At 39.0% G+C, this 24763-nt stretch overlaps 1 protein-coding gene across 1 annotated transcript in view; it reads left to right on the top strand.

The window, feature by feature from the left end:
* Window positions 1–118: 118 nt before the first annotated feature.
* AR (androgen receptor) overlaps window positions 119–24763 on the top strand; it is a 166163-nt gene continuing 141518 nt past the window's right edge. The window contains exon 1 of the mRNA XM_084789600.1: window positions 119–2717. Coding sequence (XP_084645726.1) covers window positions 1159–2717 — 1559 coding nt within the window. The 5' untranslated portion in view covers window positions 119–1158. The remainder of the gene's footprint in view (window positions 2718–24763) is intronic.

Genomic DNA, 24763 nt, shown 5'->3' with positions numbered 1-24763 from the left:
CGCAAGCCTGCGGTGAGGGGAGGGGAGAAAAGGAAAGGGGAGGGAGGGGAGGGGAGAGAAAAAGGAGGTGGGAAGGCAGGGAGGCCGGCCCGCAGGGGCGGGACCGACTCACAAACTGTTGCATTTGCTTTCCACCTCCCAGCGCCCCTTCGGAGATCCCAGGGAGCTCGCCTGCTGGGAGAACCAGTGGGTCCGGAGCAAACCTGGAGGCTGAGAGGGCATCAGAGGGGAAAAAAACTGAGCTAGCCACTCCAGTGCCATACTGAAGCTGAAGGGACGCACAACGCCAGCCCCAGCCCAGCGACAGCCAACGCCTGTTGCAGCGCGGCGGCTTCGAAGCCTCCGCCCCGGAGCTGTGCTTTCCTCTTCGGTGAAGTTTCTAAAAGCTGCGGGAGACTCAGAGGAAGCAAGGAAAGTGTCGGGTAGGACTACTGCTGCTTTTGTCCTCTTCCCCTCTACCCCCTACCCCCTCCCGGGTCCCCTCTCCAGAAGCTGACTAGGCAGGCTTCCTGGCCAACCCTCTCCCCTACACCCCCAGCTCTGCCAGCCAGTTTGCACAGAGGTAACTCCCTTTGGCTGAAAGCAGGCAAGCTTGTTGCACATTGCAAGGAAGGCTTTTGGGAACCCACAAACTGAGAAGAGACAGCACGCCCGCCAGGAGAGTCCCTGATTCCAGGTTCTACCCCCTGCACCTCCTCCTGCCAGCCCCTCACCCTGCGTGTGGAGCTAGAAATCAAAAGATGAAGAGGCAGCCAGGGCTTCAGTAGTCGAAAGCAAAACAAAAGCTAAAAGAAAACAAAAAGAAAATAGCCCAATTCTTGTTTGCACCTGCTTCCGTGGACATTGAATGTGGAAGGCAGAGGATTTTCCTTTCCCCCGACAACCTTTGAGCATCTTTTAATCTGTTCTTCAAGTATTTAGGGAGAAACTGTGAAACTAGCAGGGCAGATCCTGTTTAGCGCGTACCTTCCTTTACAGGAGACTTTGAGGCTATCTGGGCGCTCTTTTCCCCTCCTGCAAGTTTTCTTCTTTCCGGGAGCTTCCCGCAGGTGGGCAGCTAGCTGCAGCTACTACATCATCAGTCAGTAGAACTCTTCAGAGCCAGAGACGAGGAGGCAGGATAAGGGAATTCGGTGGAAGATACAGACAAGCTCAAGGATGGAGGTGCAGTTAGGGTTGGGAAGGGTCTACCCAAGGCCCCCGTCCAAGACCTATCGAGGAGCTTTCCAGAATCTGTTCCAGAGCGTGCGCGAAGCTATCCAGAACCCGGGCCCTAGGCACCCTGAGGCCGCTAGCATAGCACCTCCCGGCGCCTGTTTACAGCAGCGGCAGGAGACTAGCCCCCGGAGGCGGCGGCGGCAGCAGCACTGTGAGGATGGCTCTCCCCAAACCCACATCAGAGGCCCCACAGGCTACCTGGCCCTGGAGGAGGAACAGCAGCCTTCACAGCAGCAGTCAGCCTCTGAGGGCCACCCTGAGAGCGGCTGCCTCCCAGAGCCTGGGGCTGCCTCAGCTCCTGGCAAGGGGCTGCCGCAGCAGCCACCAGCTCCTCCAGATGAGGATGACTCAGCTGCCCCATCCACGTTGTCCCTGCTGGGCCCCACTTTCCCAGGCTTAAGCAGCTGCTCCGCCGACATTAAAGACATCCTGAGTGAAGCGGGCACCATGCAACTTCTTCAGCAGCAACAGCAGCAGCAGCAGCAGCAGCAACAGCAGCAGCAACAGCAGCAGCAGGAGGTAATATCCGAAGGCAGTGGCAATAGCGCCAGAGCAAGGGAGGCCACCGGGGCTCCCTCTTCCTCCAAGGAGAGTTACCTAGGGGGCAATTCAACCATATCTGACAGTGCCAAGGAGTTGTGTAAAGCAGTGTCTGTGTCCATGGGATTGGGTGTGGAAGCATTGGAACATCTGAGTCCAGGGGAACAGCTTCGGGGAGACTGCATGTACGCGTCGCTTCTGGGAGGTCCACCCGCGGTGCGTCCCACTCCTTGTGCGCCACTGGCCGAATGCAAAGGTCTTCCCCTGGACGAAGGCCCGGGCAAAGGCACTGAAGAGACTGCTGAGTATTCCTCTTTCAAGGGAGGTTATGCCAAAGGGTTGGAAGGTGAGAGCTTGGGCTGCTCTGGCAGCAGTGAAGCAGGTAGCTCTGGGACACTTGAGATCCCGTCCACTCTGTCGCTGTATAAGTCCGGAGCAGTGGAAGAGGCAGCAGCATACCAGAATCGCGACTACTACAACTTTCCGCTGGCTCTCTCCGGGCCGCCGCACCCCCCGCCCCCTACTCATCCACATGCCCGCATAAAGCTGGAGAACCCACTGGACTACAGCAGCGCCTGGGCTGCTGCGGCAGCGGCGCAATGCCGCTATGGGGACTTGGCTAACTTACATGGAGGGAACGTAGCTGGACCCAGCACTGGATCGCCCCCAGCCGCCGCCTCTTCTTCCTGGCACACTCTTTTCACTGCTGAAGAAGGCCAATTATACGGGCAAGGAGGCGGGGGTGGCAGCAACAGCCCAAATGAAGCCGGGCCTGTAGCCCCCTATGGCTACTCTCGTCCCCCTCAGGGGCTGGCAAGCCAGGAGGGTGACTTCTCTGCCTCCGAAATGTGGTACCCCGGTGGAGTTGTGAACAGAGTGCCCTATCCTGGTCCCAGTTGTGTCAAAAGTGAGATGGGACCTTGGATGGAGAACTACTCCGGACCTTATGGGGATATGCGGTAAGTTTCTCCTAAAAATGCAGCCTTGTGACCAAGGGCAGAGAGCAGCAGTTTGCATTTTGGGGGATCTAGGCATTCCCGACCAAGAGAACTTTCTAAGGGATCCTAAAACAGCTCAGTCCAGTTCTATAGGAAAGGCTGTCCTACATCTGGAGCCCTCCTGGGGACTGTCCTCTTGTGAAATGTTCCACCTAAGCCCAGGAAATCTTTGCTGTGCTCCCGGGTGCTAATATGTGCCCTGTGAATTTCCTGTACAATTCTCCCCAGCCTCCTAAACTCCTCCATTAAGATCTTTCTGATATTCCTAGTTCCATGGGTTCCAAACTTAAAGCAATTGCATGGGCCATTTTCAGAAATGACGCCCAGTTAGCCCTTCACTGTTTTTGTTTTGTTTGTTTTGTTTTGTTTCCTGCTTTCCTCCGAATCCTTGAAACACGATCAGAAATGTGGTCAGTTTTTTATCTATGGGTCAGTTAGTATTCAACTTCCAATCCCTGAATGATCTTGGTATAATAAAAGGAAAATAAAGGCAAAAACTGATTTCGGCCGGTATCCTTCAAAGAGAGATAATAGAATTCTCAATTCTCAGAGGGGGAGAAAAGCCGCCCCTGGTTGCTGAGGGACTGCGGTGTAAAGCAGTGCAGTTTCTTCCCAGTAAGAAACCGGGACTTGTTCTCTAATTAGAGGTCAGCCTAGAGAATGCAACAAGGTACATTTAGAAGGGATTACTTTCACGGTAAACACTGGTCACACTTTCCTCTTACAGATTTCTCAGCATTGGCTGATTGTTGGGAGTAATTGTGTGGGCCAGCTTTCTCTGAAAAGTGTTTACTTTCTGTAGATTAGGACACATCAGAGGTCTCTCTTTGAGGCTTGCATTAGACCTGTAAATAAATGAATGTACTGTAAATGAATAATTTAAGCAGGTTTGAGTTTGACTCACAAGTGTTAAAAACAAAACAAAACAGTAAAGCATGCCCTGCTACTTGAGTGTGCTCAGAAATTTATACTGGGGAGGGAGGAGTAAGGCACCTCATTACACTTTTCATTTTAAGGACATGTTTTTGTTTTAAAACATGAGTTGCTCATGCTAAGAAATTGAGTAAGAACTGTCAGTGACCTATGAACCATGATGTTGCCTCACACTTCTAATTAGGACAGGAGAAAAGTGGCGGGCAATTTCACCTTATTAAAAGTATTTCCTACTGCTTCTTGAGCTTCTTGGAGACTAGTTGAAACGTTTTCCCCACTAAGTTAAGATAATCTTTTTATCTGATAAGACGGAGTATTGGCTGAGTAATTAACGCGTAGGGTTGATTTTCCTGAGCTGCTCATGTTGTCCATGGGTTTATGTTTGTTTCTCAAGTGCTTTTCTTTCGTTTGTGATATCCCCAGAATTTCTTTGTTAGATGGACCATAATTTTGGTGACTTAATTCTAAAAGTTTGTAGTCTTTTATTATTCTGGGTTGTTAGGACAGTGATCAAAAATGAAAAAAAAAAGAGCATAGGTTTTCATAAAATACTCTTTTCTGAGTTGTTGAAGAAACTGTTTCTTATCACAGCTTATATTCTGTTTTTAAGGTTTGTCTTATTGGATTTTCAAAGATTCATTTACTATCATTAAATCTCTTCCAGTTAAGTTAGAGTGTTTATTTTTGTGATGGATTTTACTGTGGGATAAAAGGTCTTCATTTTATGAGAATAGGTTTACTCAGTATGGTTAATTTTTTTCTAGGGTTGTCAACTAGAGGACGGAGCCTCTCTTTTACTACAAACTTGTTTTCAGAGTGGGAATGTCTAAAGTGCTTCCTAACCTAGCATGATACTAAGCCTAGCTGCTTTAGCCACCCATCTTATGGATATCCCACCCCAACTTGCTTACTTAACAAGAAGGAAAGTAGTAGTTCTCTGTGTTTGTTTTAGAAGATGCATTTTTAAAAATCCAGTCTGACCTTCTGCCAAGGGAATAAAAATGCTTCCTAGCATTTCTATAGTGCGTATTCTGATTTTTATCTCTGTTCCTAATGGCAGGGGTCCCTTCTCTATTAAGATGATCATTATACTTTGAAGCTTCATTGGCACTTGAAGTTGCTCGGTGAGAATTTAGCTAGTCAATGAAATCCCTATCTAAGTGAGCTGACAAATTCCTTTTTTAGGTTATAGAAAATCATTTGAATCATTTTGTTGGAAATTAATTAACGTATCCCATCTGAATGTAAGCAATCTTTAAAATAGAAGTATTTTCTGACTTTCTTTTGTTTCCCCTTACTGTAAGGGACATAACTGGATGAAAGCAAAGGCTTTTTAAAGGCAAGCTCATTCCCTCTGGAAGACATGCATTGTGTGCTGATTTTGAGTTTACAGTCTCAAAATTCTGGAAGCTTCTCGTAACTCTTTTCAATTGTGTGTGACCATGAGCATTAGTTATATGAGGGGAAAATGTTTTAGCTTTACTAGCCGCACACATCAGTAACATTTCTACTCAGAAGGCAGAAGCTGAAGGTATTCCTCTTCTTTGTTTTACTTGGTTTAGCATATGTTTTGAACAGAAAGAAAAATAAAAGGAATGGGTTTTGTTTCCAAGCCTGATGATATTTTATGGAGCTGTTTTCTTGTGGAGATCAAACAAGACTACAACTTTGCAGCACAATACTGTGGTAAACATGGATTCTCACAAACTAGAGCTCTAGAGAGCCCATAGAAGATTTTGAGCTGGGGCTTAGAGAAATTACTCAGATGCAGAGTGGAAGTTACTATTTTTTGCGTGTTTGTTCCAGCGTCCATAAGAGACATTATTTTAGTAGTGCTTTGACATTGGCAAGTGCTGCTCTTAATTTTTTTCTAAGTACGACATTTTATCAATTCCCATTTCATCTCCACTCTCCTTCCTAGTTATCAAGCAATTTCCCCCCAGCTATCACATAAGGAGTAATTTGCATGTTTTGTAAAGCAAAATTTGGCTTTAGGATCAAGGGATGATTTCTGCCTGTAGCTTTCAGGATCAGTACATGGAGAAAGTCTCCTTTCTCTGTAGTTAGCAAAACCATACTGAATTCTTCCTGTGTCTCAGTCATCCGAACCCAAACATCAAGTAACTGAGGCCATTGGCACCCATTTGTAAGTAGCCACAAGATACATCTATGGAAAGACCCTCTTATGTAGACTAACACTCTCAGCTTGGTATCAACAGTAGAAAATGTTTTCTATGCAGCTTAGAACTTTCCTGGCATTGTTAATTTTACTTCATCAGAGTTTCATTCATTGAGATGATATTTGGAAATAATATATTGAATTTCCTGGCACATTTAATTTTCTATGTTCAGTGTTATTCTTCATTATTTTAATTTTCTCATCTGGTTTACGTATGTACTTTCAAAACAAATAATTCTTTTATCTCCTGATTTGTACACTACAATAGCCACCCTTGGGAGGTATCCTGTGTGTAGAACATGGACCATTTACTACTACTACTAGTAGTAGTAGTAGTAGTAGTAGTAGTAGTAGTAATGGTGATATAGAATATAGAGACCATTAACTATTTGGAGCTCTGCTTAAGCAAGAAACAGAATACAAATTAAGTGGGACAAAACAAGAGGCTTAATTTATAATCAGATCTGAACTCACGACACTGAAAGATAGTAATAATAAATACACAGAAATTACATGATTTGATGTTGGTAAGGGAGTGAAAAGGAAATCTTTCCCCAATCCATAACTAACCCCTTTTTTTTTGTCTGCAGCTTCCCCCAAATGCTACCTAAGCCTGATTTTCTTTTATTTCTCTCCTTTCATGCCCCATTGACATTGAAATACAGATTCCTCTTTTTTACTTCTTGGGATTTTTTTTTCTCATTATACCTCTGTCATGCCTCTAAAGAATCTCTTCAATGAAAATCTGGCAAGTAAGAGATCAGATGAAGCCAAAACTACCCTCTACACTAGATAGCAGGAAGGAACTGTAAAATGAATAGCCGCACAGCAGGACATTTTTACCTGGAGGTTACAGCCGGGTTCAGTGGTTGCTGAGGAAGTTGTGGGATACAGTTTCTGTAATTGAAAGATTTAGTGCAATATTTTGCCTCCCACGCCAGGTGTGCACATGTGTGCATGTGTGTATGTGTGTGTGTGTGTGTGTGTGTGTGTGTGTGTGTGTGTGTGTGTCTGACTGCCTGTCTGACTGTCTGCCTGTCTGACTGTCTGCCTGTCTGTCTGTCTGTCTTTGTCTTGCAGAAATGGAGGTTTGAATCCAAGGCCCTCTTCACTGAGCTATCTACACATCCTATCTTCATCTCTGTCCTTTTTCTCCTATTGGCCCTACTGATAATCTTCTCCCAGACATTGAGAATAATTATTCTCTTCCTTTCCCAAAAATTCTAACTGAATCTGTATCTATGTATTCATCTGTTCTGTATGTCTAGGTCAGTGCTTGTCTTCATATAAGGGTGCTCAGGCTACATACAAATGATCATTGATAAACAAAGGAAAATAGTAAGCAAGTCATTCTTCTTTAGTTTCCCTTGTCAGCAGTTCATCAGGTTCTGTGATATTCATTTATACAGAGTTATCATCATCCTAAAAACAACATTGACTTTTAAATAATGAGTACTGAAATGTCACAAAATTACCACCATTTGCTGCTCTTCATGGTATATAAGAAAACTATACATTTTTACACATATACAGTATATTTAAGTTTATTCATTAATACTCAAATAATCTCAAATTGGCCAGTAAGGTACTTACTGTCATATTAACTCCCTTGATAGCATTCAGGATATTAAAAAGTCACATTTTTATATCTGTTGACAATTTTGGGAAACCTCTATGAAGCAGAACATGAGGCATCTGGAAGTGTCACTCCTAGTTCTAATGTTTTAAATTGTTACTCAGTAAGGGCTGCTGCATATAGTATCTGCATCACAGAGCTGAGAGGGCACAAATTATAGTTTACAAACTCATGTATGATGCCTCTCTTCTCTTTCACATTGATTGCTGCCAATCTGCCAGACACATAAAGGTTGGGAATGGCTCACTCAGATAAATTTGTAGCATTAAAGTGCTACTGGTCAGTAGAGAATGTTGCCAATTTAGATCATGTAGTATTAGGGTTCTATTTTGTTAGCAACAGCTTAATTCAGACCTAATACGCAATCCATACAATTTGCCTATGCAGAGGGCACATTTTAGTGTTTTATAGTCCATTCTGAGTTATATATCTATATCAGATGCACTTTTAGAACATTTTACTGACCCCCTCAAAAACCTAAATCCACTCTTAACTCTGATCTACCACAAATTTGCTTAGTCTCTATGGATTTGTTAATTCAGCCATTTCATCTAAATAGAACAATACTAGTTCTTTTGTGACTAGATTCTTTTATATGATTCCTAGGTTCATTCATGTTAAACCACATAGTCAATGCTTCATTATTTTTCACAGATGAATTATTTTATTTTTTACCTATACATTTATATTATTACACATATATACAATAAACTACCTACAGCAAGAAGAACCATGACACAATCAGGAATTTTATAAATGTTACATTAATGTTACATTAGTAATCGTGTTTTGGCTATTTGTATTTGACAGCCTTGAAGAAAACATCTTTCCTTTCTTGGTGCATCTAAAATTCTGAATGTAAATCAATCTCCATCACATCTTGTCATTATCAATTTAAAACATCTATCTAGACCTAAAAGCATCTTAACCCCTACACAACTAAGCTTCATTGTAAAACTAAGCTACCTGGTCTTCAACTCCATCAGAGACTTGAAAAGGAATAAACTTGATTACCTGAGTATATAGGGAGTGCAGGTTAGCAGCTTCCCAAATGAGAAGATGGCAGAGACAGTTTGCTACCAAAACTCTCTATAACATTGGCAAATCTTATTTTGCAAATTGTGTCATATTTTTTCAGTTTATGGAAATTATGGCCGTCACCATCATTTGAGCATTACTAATAATATTGCCACAAACATTCATGCACATTTTTAAAAATTTAGATTTATGTATATGAATGTTTTGCCTACATATGTGAATGTGTACCACATCCATGCCTGGGCTTCTGATTCACTGGAACTGGAATTATGGCTGATTGTGAACCACCATATGGGTTTTGGAAACCAAACCAGGGTCCTCTGCAAGAGCAACAAATGCTCTTAACCATGGAGCCATCGCTCCATCCCCCATGTACAATGTTTTAAAATTTTATGGGTAAATAATTATTAGTAGAAATACTATGCCATACAATACCCATATTTTTAATTTTACAAGACTGTGCTAGGCTGTTTTCAAAAGTGTCCACACTACCTTAGAAACCAAGGAGCATTATTAAACATGCCATGTCCTTCATATCATGTTAATGTTTATTATCACGTTTATTTTATTTAATGGTGTGTGTGTGTGTGTGTGTGTGTGTGTGTGTGTGTGTGTGTGTGTCTGTCTGTCTGTCTGTCTGTCTGTCTGTCTGTGCATATATGCACAGGTTTGGGTGTCCATGGGGACCAAAAGAGGGCATCAGATCACCTGGAAGAAAGTTGTGAGGATTTGATATGGAGTAGGGTCATCTGGAAGATTGCTTTTTACCATTCAATTGTCTCTCCAGCCCCATCATATTATTGTTGTGATGGTGGTTGTTACTTAGTGGGTGTGAAGTGATATCTAATTGTCATTTTAATTGTGTACTTTTCTAACCACTAATAATGTTCAATATATTTTTATGGTTTTTTTTTTCTGTTGTTTTTTTTTTTTTTTTACAAAATGTCTATGCATTTTCTTTGCTCATGTTTAGTTGGGCTGTCATTTTGACATTGAATTATGAGTCTTTAAAAATATATCTTTTGATAAAAATCCTTTAATAGATTATGATTTGTGAGTATTTATAACTTTCTTGACAGTATCCACTCAAGGAAAACATTTTAAATTTGATAAAATTCAGGTTATCATTTTTCCATTTTGTATTATATATTTAGTGTTATGTATTAAGATGCTTTTTAAAATCTTAAAGCAAAAATATATATACCTATGTTTCTTTCTATGAGTTTTCAAGTTTTAGTTACTTATATTTTGGTCCTCAATCATCTTTGATTTAATGTTTATATATGTTGTGAAGTAGAGACCAGTCCCATTTTTGTGCATGTAGATATTTAGTTATTATGGAATGACTTGTTGAACCTGTGTCCCATTTAACTGTCTCAGAAGTCTTTGTACAAAACCATTAACCACGAATATGAAGTGTTTCTTGACATTCAGCTATTTTCTCTGATCTATATATCTTTACTCATCTCATTTCTACATTGTTTGGGTTGTTGTACATTTTTACTAAGTTTTTAAGTGACATGATTTTTCCAACTTTGTTCTTTTTCAATATTGCTTTGGAAGCTTGAGGTTCCTTGAGGCTTCATATTATTTAGCATCATCTTGTAAATTTCTACACAGAAACAATCTAGAATTTTTGTTGAGATTTTGCCAGTATTACATATTCTGGAGATTATTGCTGTCAACTCTTCTGATAAATGAATATTTATGCCCTTATTCAAAAATATTTTTTAGTCTTCAGAATATAAACTTTGCATTTCTTTTTGTCAACTTTATTCCTTAGTATTTTTATGTTATTATAAATATAATTGTCTTTTGATTTTTTTCAAATTGTTCATTATCACTGCTTAAAAATCTATGAGATTTTTAGGAGGTTTATAAGTTGCAACCTTGCCTTTGTGCCAGAAATGCTAATGCCTCAAATATTTAAATAGGAAGAATTTTTTTCTAGTGCCCTGTGAAAGCATGCTTCATTTCATTTTATCTATATGAAGAAACATAAGTTTTATCTAGCTTAACCGTCAATTAGAACTAGTAATGCTATCCATTTCCAGGATAAAAACAGTGTTTGTAAATACTCAACTAATTGTCCTTTGTTTTAGATTTCAGATAGCTAACTATTAGCAAGTGAATGAGGAACATTTTGAGTGCTAAATGTGAAATTACCATGAGACAGTAACAAAGTTAACCTAGGCTGCAAAAGACATGCCTTATATTTGGGTTATTTTTAAATTTGTGAAAATAGCCAAAGTCATATTATGGTTTTATATACCGTATATTGAATAAAAGTAAATGCCTATACTACTTATGATGTGTATATCTAGATCAGGGAACTTGGTATATTTGTGCTCATATAAACTTTCAGTGATGTAAACCACATTCAAGAAACAAAGATTTATATGGGTACAGAAACTTGGCTTCATTGTCATGCTAGTGTAAGAGTTGTACATAATCAGCTTCAGCTGCAGTATACCAAGAAGGCGTGCTCACTGAACTGCTAGTAGCCCAGAAAAATGTATGGGCCAGTTGGTGAAATAACTGCCTTCAGAAGATTATCCCCAATAAAGTTATTTTTTAAAAAAAGAATCTACCAGATTGGGAATTTAGGTGAGTTATCAATTTCTTGGCTAGGAAGTAGGAGGTCTTAGGTTCCAGGATAAAATCAAGTCTCTGTCAATCGACCACTTTTCATTAAGTTTCTGCTATTTTCCCAGCTTGTATCAGAAGGGTGTATAGTGCTTTTTGTTATTGTTGGTTTTGTTTTTTAATGAAGACTCAACTGAGAGCTATCACTGTGGCTACAGCTTTCAAAGAACTTAAAAATATTTAAAAACAAAAAGAAAAATAGCATCATGGTGTTGATATATTGAAATGAAGTAAGTAGTTGAAAAATACCTGGGTCAGTGTAGGCTAAAGGAAATAGATGCAGATATGACTGAACTCAAGCATATATATATATATATATATATATATATATATACTATTTCTACTTATTCAACATTACTAGTCCAGTCACAGTAATTACTAGCTTCTTCCACAATTTCTTGACTGTCATTGCCTTTGTTGAGAATATATTTTTGTCTTTGACTAGAGATGTCTGCAACAATATAGGTAATGTATTAAATTCAGAGTAATTACTGGGTCATTGTGTGGTGTGAGAGTCAAGGAAGACATCCAGTGTGATGGCCAGATCAAGACTAATTCTACACTGAAGTTTTCGTGTGATACAGAGGCTTGCTTTGAGTTTCATAATAAATGAGGGTTTTTCCTCAGGGAAGGAAGAGATTCAGTGCAAGTGAAATAATTCAAGGAAGGAGAGAAAAAAATAATAGGACCACGATTGTATCATTAATGGCTGGTCACTGTTGGTTCAAGGCTTTAACCTAGGTAGGAATATTGACTGTTTTTCTGTCTTTGAAGTTTGTATAGTAAGTACCTTTGGATTCTATGAAAGCTACCCACCAGAGAGGCTTCTAGGTCAGTGCCAGCTCATTTCCTTCAAGTCCTGTATCCCAAGTGCATGGTGCCTTCAGGAATAAACTCCTATTTTAAGGTTCAGGGTAGCAAGGAAGGCCAGAAGCAATAGTCTACATTGCTTTGAGAGTCTCTTGAACTTCTATGATGAATTACTCAGAGGGAAATTTCCCTCGGGTATTTTTTCGTCAGTCTATGGTTCTTGAGGTGAGCATTATTTGCATATCTATAGCTCTATATTAATATTTAGTCATATATTTTAAGTAAGCTTATGAACTTACATGTTTCACTGTCTTTTACAAACACCCTTACTATATTTCTCTTTCCCCTACAGTACTCTTCCTTCTTGTTCCTCAGTTAAAATACCTGCACTGGGTTTTTTTTATTTTACCCTTTTATAGTACATGCATTCTTCTCTCACCCCACCCTCTTTTTGCAGTGGTTCTCAACCTATAAGTTGTGACTCCTTTGGGAGGTCTAACAACCCTTTCGCAGGGATTACCTAAGACCATCTGAAAACACAGATATTTACATTACAATTCTTAACAGTATCAAAATAACAGTTATGAAGTAGCGACAAAAATAAATTTATGGTCGGGGGCACCACAACATGAAGAATTGTATTAAATGCCACAGCATTAGAAAGGTTGAGAACCACTGCTCTAGAGAAAATGGCCCCTTTTTATTTTGCTGACATCTGGGGTTACTTCAGGATACATACTCAAATTTAAAGATTCAGAGCTAAGATTCACTTTCCAACTCCTTTTATAAAGCCAGTATTACTCTGGTATCAAAACAAGGTAAAGATGCATCAACAAAAGAAAAATAGAGGCCAATATCCCTGATGAACATAAACTCAAAATTCTCATTAAAATACTTGCATATAACAAAAAACTAACTTGCCTTCATTATAAAAGTCCTAATTGGAAAACATTTTTAAAACAATCATATTAAAATGAGGGACTAGATAGGACTGTCCACCGTACCCATAACTTTTTAACATCCTCAATATTGTGGAAATAATAAATCTCTGACAAGAAGATTAAGAAAGAGATTACAAGATGGAAATACTCCCCATGCTCATAGAATCATAGACTCAATATTTTGAAAATGAACATTTTTCCCAAACAATTTTCAGATTCTATTCAATACCCATCAAAATCCCATGACTTTCTTTACAGAAATTAAAAAACAAACAAACATACATAAAAATAGCCTAACATTGATATGGAAGAAAAAAACCACACTGGATAGCCAAAGCAATGCTGAACAAAAAGAACAATGCTAAAGTGATTAAAGTACCACATTTCAAGCTATATAATCATTTATATTTTGAAAAATGGTATAGTTGAAACTATTATAATAATGTTCACTAGTATGTTCAAGAAATTTAGTATTCAGTAAAAGAGATTCAAAGGAGACAGATAGAGATTTCACTCTTCAGTCTATGTAAGTTCCTGATTTTATTCCATAATTCTTTTTACTTTACAGCTAGAAATGGTGAGATTCAGAGATGCAAAGAAATACAACTAATGTCAAGAATAGAAACTGGTGAATCTCTTAAAGGCTTCTAGGACTCTGTCTACTAGTAAGACCAGTCAATAACTTTGATATTCTTATAGAGTATATTTATCCATCTAATATTTATTAAACATGTACCACATACCAAATTCTATACTTTCATTGAAAAGGCAGTGAAGAATCCCACCCTGAAACTGACAGTTTAATGAGAGAAGACATGGGAATATGACAAGAAGTGCCATGCAGACTAGATTAGCAGAGTGAAGAGTAATATTAAATAAGAAGGGAACTTTTTCTGTACTTGAACAATGTTATCTCCATCCTTCTAGGTCCAAATTGGTTGAAAGAATCCCTTAAGTCATGAATGTGGGCTTCACATACATTTTTGTTACTGTGGAAGTGGAAGCCGGCTGCTGCAAAAGTTTGCCTTGCCCAGTGTTTTTTTTGAAAGATGGTATATCTGACCGTTGGCTAGATCTGGGTAGGGGTTTAAAGTTTACCACCTGTATTGTCCTTAGATGGTGTTTTAGTTTGAGCAGGACCCCTGGGCCCAAATCTGCCTACCATAATGTTCTACTTGTAGGTTTCTAGGACCCTCTGGATCCTTCTACTTTGCTATTCTCCCATGCTTCTCTCATCCAGAGTCTCAATGGGATGTCCTCCCCTCTGTCCCAGTTTCCTGGTAAGCGAAGGCTTTCATGGGACATGCCCCTTGGGCTAATATGCAGATATAAGTGAGTATATGCCATTTGAGTCTTTCTACTTCTGGCTTAACTCACTCATTATGATCATTTCTAGCTCAATCTATTTGTCCACAAATTTCCACAATTGAGTGGAGAGTGGGATATGACTTTCTCACGTACTCTGGTGCCTCACATTTGACCATGTCCCCTGGAGGGGGAGACCTGGTGGCACTCAGAGGAAGGACAGCAGGTTACCAAGAAGAGACTTGATACCCTATGAGCGTATTCAGGGGGAAGTAATCCCCCTCAGGAACAGTCATAGGGGAGGGGAATAAGAGGAAAATGGGAGGGAGGGAAGAATGGGAGGATACAAGGGATGGGATAACTATTGAGATGTAACAAGAATAAATTAATAAAAAAAAAAGAAAAAAAGATGCTTCTTATGCAAATATAACCACTTAGCTATTTCTTTTTAAAATTCGCAGTGCTGAGTGAATGTACCTTTCCAAACTTGCAATATTGTGTCACAGCTCTAAAGCATCGTCTAACCTCTAATTAGATCTAATTAGATTACTGTCAAACTCATAGTTGACAGTAAAGATAGAAACATTTGATATTCAGTATTGGATATAAAGAGGTCTCTAAAACATACTATATGTCTACTTACTCTGCCTATCTATCTTCTCCTTTCATCTTCCCTTAAAAAAAAAAACAAGGTTAGCAACTTGTAGTCTGTGGGAGTGTCCAATTGTTCATATGAAATCTGTTTGATCAGCCTTTTGAATAAAAAAGAGCAAGTTAGACTGAGATATTTTTCTTAGCAATTATCTAATAATAGAACAAAAATCTTAGCCATGCTCATGTTTTTAGATGGTATGTTGTTAGCTTTAGATGCTTGCTGGACCTCAGTGAGGTACTAGGTTGACTCCAAGTATGTCAGGTCAGATGTGGAAATGAACAGAGTGGTCTTTTTGAGGACTCTCTCCCCTTTCGGGTTCACTGTTTTCCGTCAGAGATGACCTCAAGAGTTTCTGGGAAAACACAAGATGTAGATTTTCAGAACTATAGTGCTAAAAGAAAATGTGTCCTAAAGTATTCTTGGTCATTCTATTGACCAGATTCAAATCCTTCTCACTTCTTACTGTACTATGAAGGATCTCCCCCAATCTCTCTACTGGACTTTCATTCACACTGTACCCGTGTCACAAAACAGTTCTGAAGTTCAGCTAAAAATGTTTTTAGAATCTTATTTTAAATATCCCTGAGTATGTAAGCTTCTTCACAATTAGAGTCTTAGATGATTTGTCTCCCTATTCTCAGTGTTTGGCACAAGGAGGCTTTCCTGAATAATTGTGTAATACAGGATTAAAGTTTCAGCTCCTTTGGCTAGGGTAATAGAGGACTTTCCTGTCATAGGCAAGACCATGGACTCTAATAACCTCAGTAGTACCCATCTACTACACAACCCTCACAACTCCCATGCAAAACCAGCTCCTCTCCAGTTGTTCGTAAGTTCAAGTCCAAATTTGTTCAGGTCTCTTTATGCTCTGGCTTATTTTTCCAGTTTAATTGCTACAATTATCTTCCTTTTTTTCTCTTCTCAATCTAGCCAAGTGGATCTCATCACTGTCACTTTAAACCATTCTTTGTTCTTCAAACTTACTATTTTTCCTATTATCCTTTTGGCCTTGAAAGTGATCCCGATTTCAATAATGTCTACATTGCTAATCTTATCTCAAATAGAGCTTCCTACGAGATGGATTTTCTCATTCCCCACCCAACCCAAGAAAAAAATTATCTCTGACATGATAGAGTTGAAACATGTTTGCTGTAGTTTCTTTGTCTATAAACCAGGACTAGAAATTTCTAGCTCATAAGATTTTGAGAAGAAATTACCAGATGACATGATGAATGCTTGATATAAATCAAAAATCAATTTATGATTACTTTTTTATTCCTTATTAATCAATATACATAATACTTAGTCCATTACATTACAATCATTTTTTGCTGCATATATTCTTTTAAAACTTCTCTTTGATAACAAAATTTGCTTCGTGGATATCTCTTCATAAAATTTCCAAAATGCAGATCTTAGATTATGGCATGTAATGGCTAGTCCATATGTATTAGGTGATTGTGTGTTAATAGCATGGACTGCCACTAACAACTAGTGGTAGCAGAAGTTCTGTTTGTAGAAATGTATAACTTGGAATAAAAAATATTACCTTGCTCTTATAAATTTTAATACTTTGAGTATGTTGTTCAGCCCTACAGTTTATGTGACATTAAGCATGGAAAAGCTAAGACACTGTGTAAAAGATGGTAGGGGAGGTAAAGGGGCAGTGGACTATTTCCTCATATTTAAAAGATTACCCTCGTGTAAACATGTTCAATGTTATTTCCACAATGGGAAAAACAATGAGGACAGGTTACAGTTAAGGAAAGAGAAAACTTGTCAGGAAACAGTTATGTTTTGCCTATCCTAAACAGTGTTTCTATGAATGTGTTCATTCAATTACTGATAGTATTTCCTATGGAAAATCAGCTTTCTCACTTTTGGGAGTGAAGATCTAGCAATATTGGATACTGTCTGGGAAATGATAGGAGGCAGTGAAAAGCTGCTCCTCCTCCAGAGAGAAACCTGCGCTTTTCAGTTTGCCCAGAGACCCTTGAACTGCTTTGGTCACTTACATTATTTACTTGACCTTTATAAACATTTGAAATTGCCATCCTAGATTGATCAATGACCTCGGCAAATTTTAAGAGCCATTCTCACTATAAGAGCTTTTGTTCCTCATGTAGGAGGAGCTAGGGAAAAGTACAGGTGACCTCACAAATCACATCAAACTTGACTTTCAATTCTGACAAAATCGTTTTCCAGGAGTACAACCTCAAGTGAGTAACTTATCTTTGATCATCAAGTTCTTTATCTATGGGATACTGTCCTTACAGCCTTATTATTGTAAGGTCTAAATAGAACATCTTAACCAAAGAGCATCACACTGAAGTAAGTGCTAAAATATTAATTCCCTTTTTATTCATCACACCCTGTGTGCTTGTTTGCATGATGGTATAAGTAGTAAATTTGCCTCACTGAAGATATTCAAAAAGAGACAGAACCTACTGGAAATAATGGATGAGGCACAGATTTGGAAACCAAATACATAATGCTCTCAGTCACTTCCTAACCAATATACAGCTTCTGAGTGAGTTCAAAATGTCCATCCGGATGATTTTAGGGACACCCTATGAAGATAGAGAGTAAGAACGAAGATGAAAGCCCTTGAGTAAGAAAACAGGGTCAAGGCTAAATTAAATATATTGGCTGGCATATACTTTGACATCTAACAGCCTTTAGACTAAATCTTGACTCTAGCTATGCATTTTGAGTAACTTTATTCATTGCTATTTGTTTTCTTACTAATCCTTTTCTTGTGTGTGTGTGTGTGTGTGTGTGTGTGTGTGTGTGTGTGTGTAAGCAAAATAATAACTAGAAAACATTTAGCCTACTACTCATATAAAAGCTTGATATATAGTGTCGTAGTCATTATCATTATTAGTAAACAATGCATTGTCATCATCAGACCAGACAATTAGAGCTTAGGAATACAACTATAGCTAAAGGGAATAGGCTTTTACTAGGCTATTCCTACTTGGATTTCTCTGTAAAAAGCCTCCTGCTTCTAAAAAGCCTTGGCTGGACCTGTAAGTGTGAAGTCATTGAAGATAACACGGAACCTGATTTGCTTTGGTAATTCAAGTTATTAAGTTACTTTCCTCAGCCCAGCTGAAATATTTTACTAGCCGATGCTTCAGAGAACAAGACTGAGATGGTCTAAGGAGAAATGAGGGGACGAGGAAGAAGAAACTTGTCTTCAGCCAGAGGTCATGGTCCTCCACAGGGAACAGAATGACCCAGTGCAAAGTCTGGACCCTTGGTGACTTTGGAGCCCCTGCATTTCAACAAGTTACTTCATTGCACGTTGAGCCACTTTCCCCATAGAATTACAGAGCAGGAATTTCCTGACTCCTTTTATAGCCTAAAACCATCCCCCTCCTGTGATCCACTTAACTGGCAAACAGCAGGTGACATAACAAAAGCAAGACATTTAGCATAGAGAGAGGAGATTCACAGCAGTGCTTAATTTTCTTGGGAAACTCATTGTAAGGGCAGATCTTCTTGACCACATTTGCACATCCCGAACAGATTAAAATGTTTTTTGTTAATGGAAAGCTGTATCTCAGAGCAGATCCTTGCCTGGATATATTTAAAGATTTGCTGAGTCATTTGGAAGCAGCCTGGGAGACTGCAAGTGGCAAGGACCATCCCCAAGTACACAGAGGTGGGTAAATAAGATAGGAATTCTACTTATTGGCATTGGAGACAAATGACATGACTTGCTTGTAGCCCCTCCCCCTTCTCAATTCTAGAGAATATCTAAAATTTCTCTTTAAAACAATTATTCTGTTGATTTATAGTTTCATGTGTTAGTAGAATGAATTTTAATAGCTTACACCCTGTTTTCTTTCTCTTATCCCCCTCCCTCTTCTGTTAGACCTCTGCTTCTCAACAAGTTCCCTTCCTGTTTTCATGTTATTCCCTCCTTACTTTTTCTCCACCCTATCCCTGTCAAACACCTTCCCTTAGTCTCTTTGGAAACCATAGCCGCTTTTCCTTTAATTGTTGATTGTACACATAGATATATACATACATGCATGCATTCGTACATACATACATAATGCTCCTAAATATATAAATACAACCTTCTCAGTCCATATAACTTTACTTGTATGTATGCATGTATCTGCTTACCTGTCTATCTGTCTATACTGTCTACTGTTATTGTAATTGTTTAGATCTTGTTTAGGAAGCCATGTTGTTGGGATTTTCATGGATGTAGTTTCACTGTCACAGGTAGAATATCACAGCAGACTTCCCAGTCCTCTGGCTCTTACAATTTTGCGTCCCTCTTCTCTGATGTTCACTGAGCCTTAGTGCTTGTAGAAAGTGTGTTGTATCAATTGGGGCTGAGAACCTCACTGTCTGCTTTTTGACTAACTGTAGTTTTCTATAGAGATCTTCTTCTGCAAACCAGTTCTTCTTCTTGATACTAGATTCTTTGACCTGTAGTCTATTGACCTTGATCTTCTGTTTCTGTTCTTCTCTTCTGTTGCTCATCCCACGTTGTTTCATGTACTTTTGCAGTCTCATTCTTTTCAGCCTGTGACCCATTCCTGACATAGTTCCCTACTCCTTTTTCATCATGTTGCTTTCTCCTTGCTAGCTGCCAACCACACCTACCTCACTGTCCTTCCTTTGGCTAACACCATTGCTGCTAGGCTGCAATCCCTTAAAGGATCATCCTTTCATGCCTTTACATTTTGATACTAAGAAATTTTATCAGTGGCAACACCAGTTTGTTCCAGGGAGTCCCATGATCTAAATGATATCAGGCAAACTAAAAGTTGTTTGGATCTGACAGAAGATATAGTTCTCACTGTCCTTTTCATGTGATTTTTAGATGATTATTTTAGAGGACCTAGTGCTTAGCTTTGGTAAAGCCAGTCAAAATGATAAATGAATGAGGACTGGAAAATGGGAATGGAGCCATTGAACATGTTTGCGATTGAATTATTACAATCTCTAAGAAGTATAATGCGCCTGAAAGTCCACCAAGTACTTTCAAGCACATTCTCTAGTTTGTCAAATCTAGTTGGGATGTAGGCAAAGGGATCAACATACTTTTATTAGCAGATGAGAACGCTAAAACTGGGGATAGTTAGGGCATATTCACCAGGCAATGCAGACAATGTGTAGAAGTGGAATGTGAACCTTGAACACCTGTAGGTCAATAGTTTTTAAGGGCACTGACCAGATTTCCTACTTTCTGTGGTTCTGAAGCTAGAACTTAGAGTCTAATACATGCTACATGAGCACTCTACTACTGACTTATATATGTTATGGAATAAGTTAGGAAACAAGTATATAAGTTATTTTAAACAACTCTGAATTTTGGTTAAGGATATAGTTAAGTCCTTATGTAGGATCTTTTCAATATTCAGCGATGTTAATTTGATTGATGAAACCATTTTATTCCTATTCATCAATAAATTTCCTTAATACAAACTTTATACCAAACCCTGTGTTTGATCCCAAGAATAGAAAGAGGAATAAGAAACAAGCTCAGGACTCAAGCTCCTACTCACTGGGGCATCTCTCTCACTAACAAATGTCTGAGATGCTGCTTATGAAATGTCAAATTAAATAAGCAAAATCTTACAATTTATTCCACCTAGCCAAATAAGTATGACATCCTAAAATGGGGGTGTCTTTTTGTTTTGAGTACACAAAGATGAAACCTTATGAGTAACTACATTTTAATCTAATCTTGACTTCTGAAAAACAGAAGTAAAATGATTCAGCCTCTGAGAGTGCACGTGTGTGGAAGAGGGAGTCTGGAAAGAGAGAGTCTTGAGTAATGATTCTGGATAAGAGCTGGGATTTTGCTAAATAGGAACTCTAGATGACTAGGTTGTTCTTCTAAGTTCAAACTCTTTATATATTTTCTGTGTATACATTGAGATTAGTGATGAGGGTGGCAAATATTATTACATGAGCTGATTTCCTACTTTTTCCAAGTAAATGGTCAATGGTATTGAAGCATAATCATTATATTTGCTTTGAAAATCTGGCCCACAGGGCTCTCTCTTCTGTTGGTAAACTGTTTCTGGTCAAATATTACATTTTCTTGAACATTTTTCTCTTTACTGTTAAGTGCTGTTAGATTTGAATTTTTATTTTCTTGTTTACTCTGTACTCTGATTCTAAGTGGCTCTTACTAGTTCTACTTTATGGATAAAGACTCAAACTTCACAGAGGTCAATGACTTATTCAAAGTCACACAGTGAGTACCTTAGTGGGTTTGGGATTTGAATTTTGATTTCTCAAATTTTTTTTTGTCCTCTGGCCTCAATGCTATTTTCACAATTCCAAACCACTTTAGCTTTATTTTTCATAGAGGCCATTAAATCTACCCTCCATTAGCCAAACCCTCCTGCCTCCCTTCAGCATAGCTCTTTTCTAGCATGTTCTTAGTAATCATCTGAAAATGTTTTACAGCCTTTCTGGGTACTGTGGTCCAGAGTCTTAATCCAAGCACTTAAGTGCCTTGGTTAACTGTAAAATGGAAAATCAAAGTCACAGCTAATTCAGGAAAAATGAGTTTGGGATGTGAATTTCCTGGGCAATGTGTCATCTCTCTTTTTTTTATTTCCTTAGCTTCATAAACCTACCCACAATGTTCCCTGAGGACTAGGAGTAATAAAAATGATGGAGAAATGCTTCCTTCTCCTCCATTCCAAGAGTCCATCAGCCAAGTGTCACACCTCCTCCTGCTTCCCCATTCTTTGTGGAGAGATGGAGGTGGGTGATAGATAAGCATCCCGTACTACTGCTTCAGGGTCAAGCCAGAGCTTTCTTCCTCTCTGATTGGACTGAGGTAGGAGAAAAGTTGAATGGTTACCAAGAAGACTTGGATTGAAAAATTGGGCTCCTTGAAAGATCAATTGACCTACACTTAAAGCATCCAGATTCATGTTCACAATTTGTGGGCTGTTATCTGTGTTTTCTCATCTGTGTGTTGGAACATCAATTTTAATTTTAAAGATGAAACCTTAAGTCTAAAAGTATATTGCCATTCAGAAATGGATTCTATATTTAAAATGTAGTGGTTTTATTATCACAAATAAATGATATACTTTCGCTAAGTATCTTTGGCCGGTATTCTATGAGCTGAGCATGTGTAGTTTAAGGACTGAGAGTTACCCCTATAAGCATACCCTTTACAGTTACAGTTTGCCTGAAGGCCCTGGACTCTCTATACATGGAGCACTCCCTTCAAAAATTTTTGAGGGATATTTTTGATGCTCCTCTAGACGTGGCTTTGAAAAAGGAGGTTGAATGGAGTCAAGCTTAAATAACAACAACAGCAACAAAAATCAGATGGTGAGAATTTAGAAAAGACACTAAAACTCAGTTCTTTTTGTCTGGATTAAGCAAGTCAAAACAGACAGAAAAGGGGATTACACCAAGTTCACAAAGACATCTTTGGCATAATTGGATTATAAATGATTGTTCTTGCTCCTGGGTCATTTCTAAGAGCACTCGCTAAGTCAAATGGTCTCTAAACACAATGATTTTGACTCTTTCTACTGGAGGCCAATGGCATAAGCATGTCCAAAACTCTGAAAACTAAAGTGAGCATTTGTGCCCCCATAACCTTTGTTTGGTCCTGCGGGCCTCTAAATCAGAGGGAATACAATCTCCCCACACAACACAGGTTTCCTTACTTGTCTGTTCCCCTACCCACAACTGACTTTTTTTTTCTCTAGATACTGAAAGCAGTGTGGTTCCTTAGAGGTTATGTAAGTCAAAGTCTGTCCCCAAACTGCTAGACAATGTTTTACAAAGGATTTTGTACAGACACCATAGAAATGAATGTTCCGAAACTCCACCCCCCACCCCTTTCCTATGATACTCTAGTCTCACAAGTGAGAGTTTCAGAGAAACTGCTTTACCAAGAAGCCTGCTGACCTGAATTCAGATCCCGGAAGTCATGCAAAAAAGCCCCATGTGGTATCATACATCTGTCACCTCGGTATACCCACAGCAAGTTAAGTGACAGACAGGAGAGTCTCACAGACCAGCTACCTTGGAGTATGCAACAAAGCATCAGAAACAAGAGAGACCCTGCATCAGGTGAACAGGAGGCTCAAATTCTAAGGTAGTATATGTTAAAAGCTTTGGACTGTGGTCTGCACTGTGCAATTTGGGCATTATCTGTTAAATATCTAAACCAGTTTTCTTGGTTTACTCTTTTGGCATGTAGCAAATTGGGACAGGCTACAGTGTGAGTGGGAGCATGGAGGTGATCAGTATAGCGTTAGCATGCACATGCATATGAACAATTTAAAGTCACAAAATATTAATTTAAAAAGTGTACATACCGATTTTAATGTTGAGAAAGACTGTATGCAATGTAATTCTTTTCATGATGATTCTATTGCTATTTAATTAAGTTCAAGTTTTCTGCGTTGATATCATATGATCTTATAGAAATTCAGAATATTGATGATAGAGAAAATATTTCATTTATTGGGAAGCCTCATTTATATTGTTCATTATCAGGTTGGAGGGGTTACTCCTGTGATTTGTTTGGCTATTTATTTTGAATAGTTATCACAGACACATCTTAAAAGATATGGAACTTGTAAGTTGACTTATAGACACAGAATACAAAAACAAAGATGACAGAAATGGATATGTTCTTTATTGTGTGGCATTAGCCAGGGCCCAAGAAGGCATACACAGAGAAATAAATGTCCTGGAAAGAAGCCTCCAGAGCCCCATGCTTCCTTGTCAAGGGCTACTGTGTCCATCCAAGGAAAGTAGTAAGAGAACAGTACAGTTGAGGAAGAAGAAAATGGTCTCTTTCTTTTTGGTGAAAGTTACCTTTTATAATATTTTTTGTTGTTGTTTTGATTCACATGGTCTTTTACTTGAAATATCCTTTTCTATTTTCTGCAATGGAAAGAAAGAACTTCCAAATGTGGCTTACTTATTTTTTAAGTTTGTTTCTTTGTGAGATATTAAAAATAGATTAGAAAATGTCAATATAACCACCATTTAAGCCAATCATCTGATATTGTCAGGGATCCTTTATGCCATTCACAGGATGTGTCTGGTGCTTACTATGGACAGCCATGACTTTTCTTATGATAGCTTGTGTTCACCTATTTAATATGTGTGAAAAATTTTTTTCATTTTTTTCTCCTTTATTAATTTATTCTTGTTACATCTCAATGGTTATCCCATCCCTTGTATCCTCCCATTCTTCCCTCCCTCCCATTTTCCTCTTATTCCCCTCCTCTATGACTGTTCCTGAGGGGGATTACCTCCCCCTGAATATGCTCATAGGGTATCAAGTCTCTTCTTGGTAACCTGCTGTCCTTCCTCTGAGTGCCACCAGGTCTTCCCCTCCAGGGGACATGGTCAAAGGTGAGGCACCAGAGTATGTGAGAAAGTAATATCCCACGTTCCACTCTACTGTGGAGAGTGTTCTGTCCATCTGGGTAGGGGTTTAAGGTTTACCGCCTGTATTGTCCTTGGCTGGTGCCTTAGTTTGAGCGGGACCCCTGAGCCCAAATCTGCCTATCATAATGTTCTACTTGTAGGTTTCTAGGACCCTCTGGATCCTTCTACTTTGCCATTCTCCCATGCTTCTCTCATCTAGAGTCCCACAAGAATGTTCTCTCCTCTGTCTCAGTTTCCTGGTAAGTGAAGGCTTTCATGGGACATGCCCCTTGCGCTAATATGCAGATATAAGTGAGTATATACCATTTGAGTCTTTCTGCTTCTGGGTTAACTCACTCATTATGATCATTTCTAGCTCAATCCATTTATCCACAATTTTCGGGAATTCCTTGTTTTTAATAGCTGAATAGTATGTCCCTCAATAGAAGAATGGATAAAGAAACTGTG

The sequence above is a fragment of the Acomys minous genome (genome assembly GCF_964271855.1).
Source record: "Acomys minous genome assembly, chromosome: 7".
Lineage (NCBI taxonomy): Eukaryota > Metazoa > Chordata > Mammalia > Rodentia > Muridae > Acomys > Acomys minous.
This window is presented reverse-complemented; position numbering and strand designations above follow the sequence as displayed.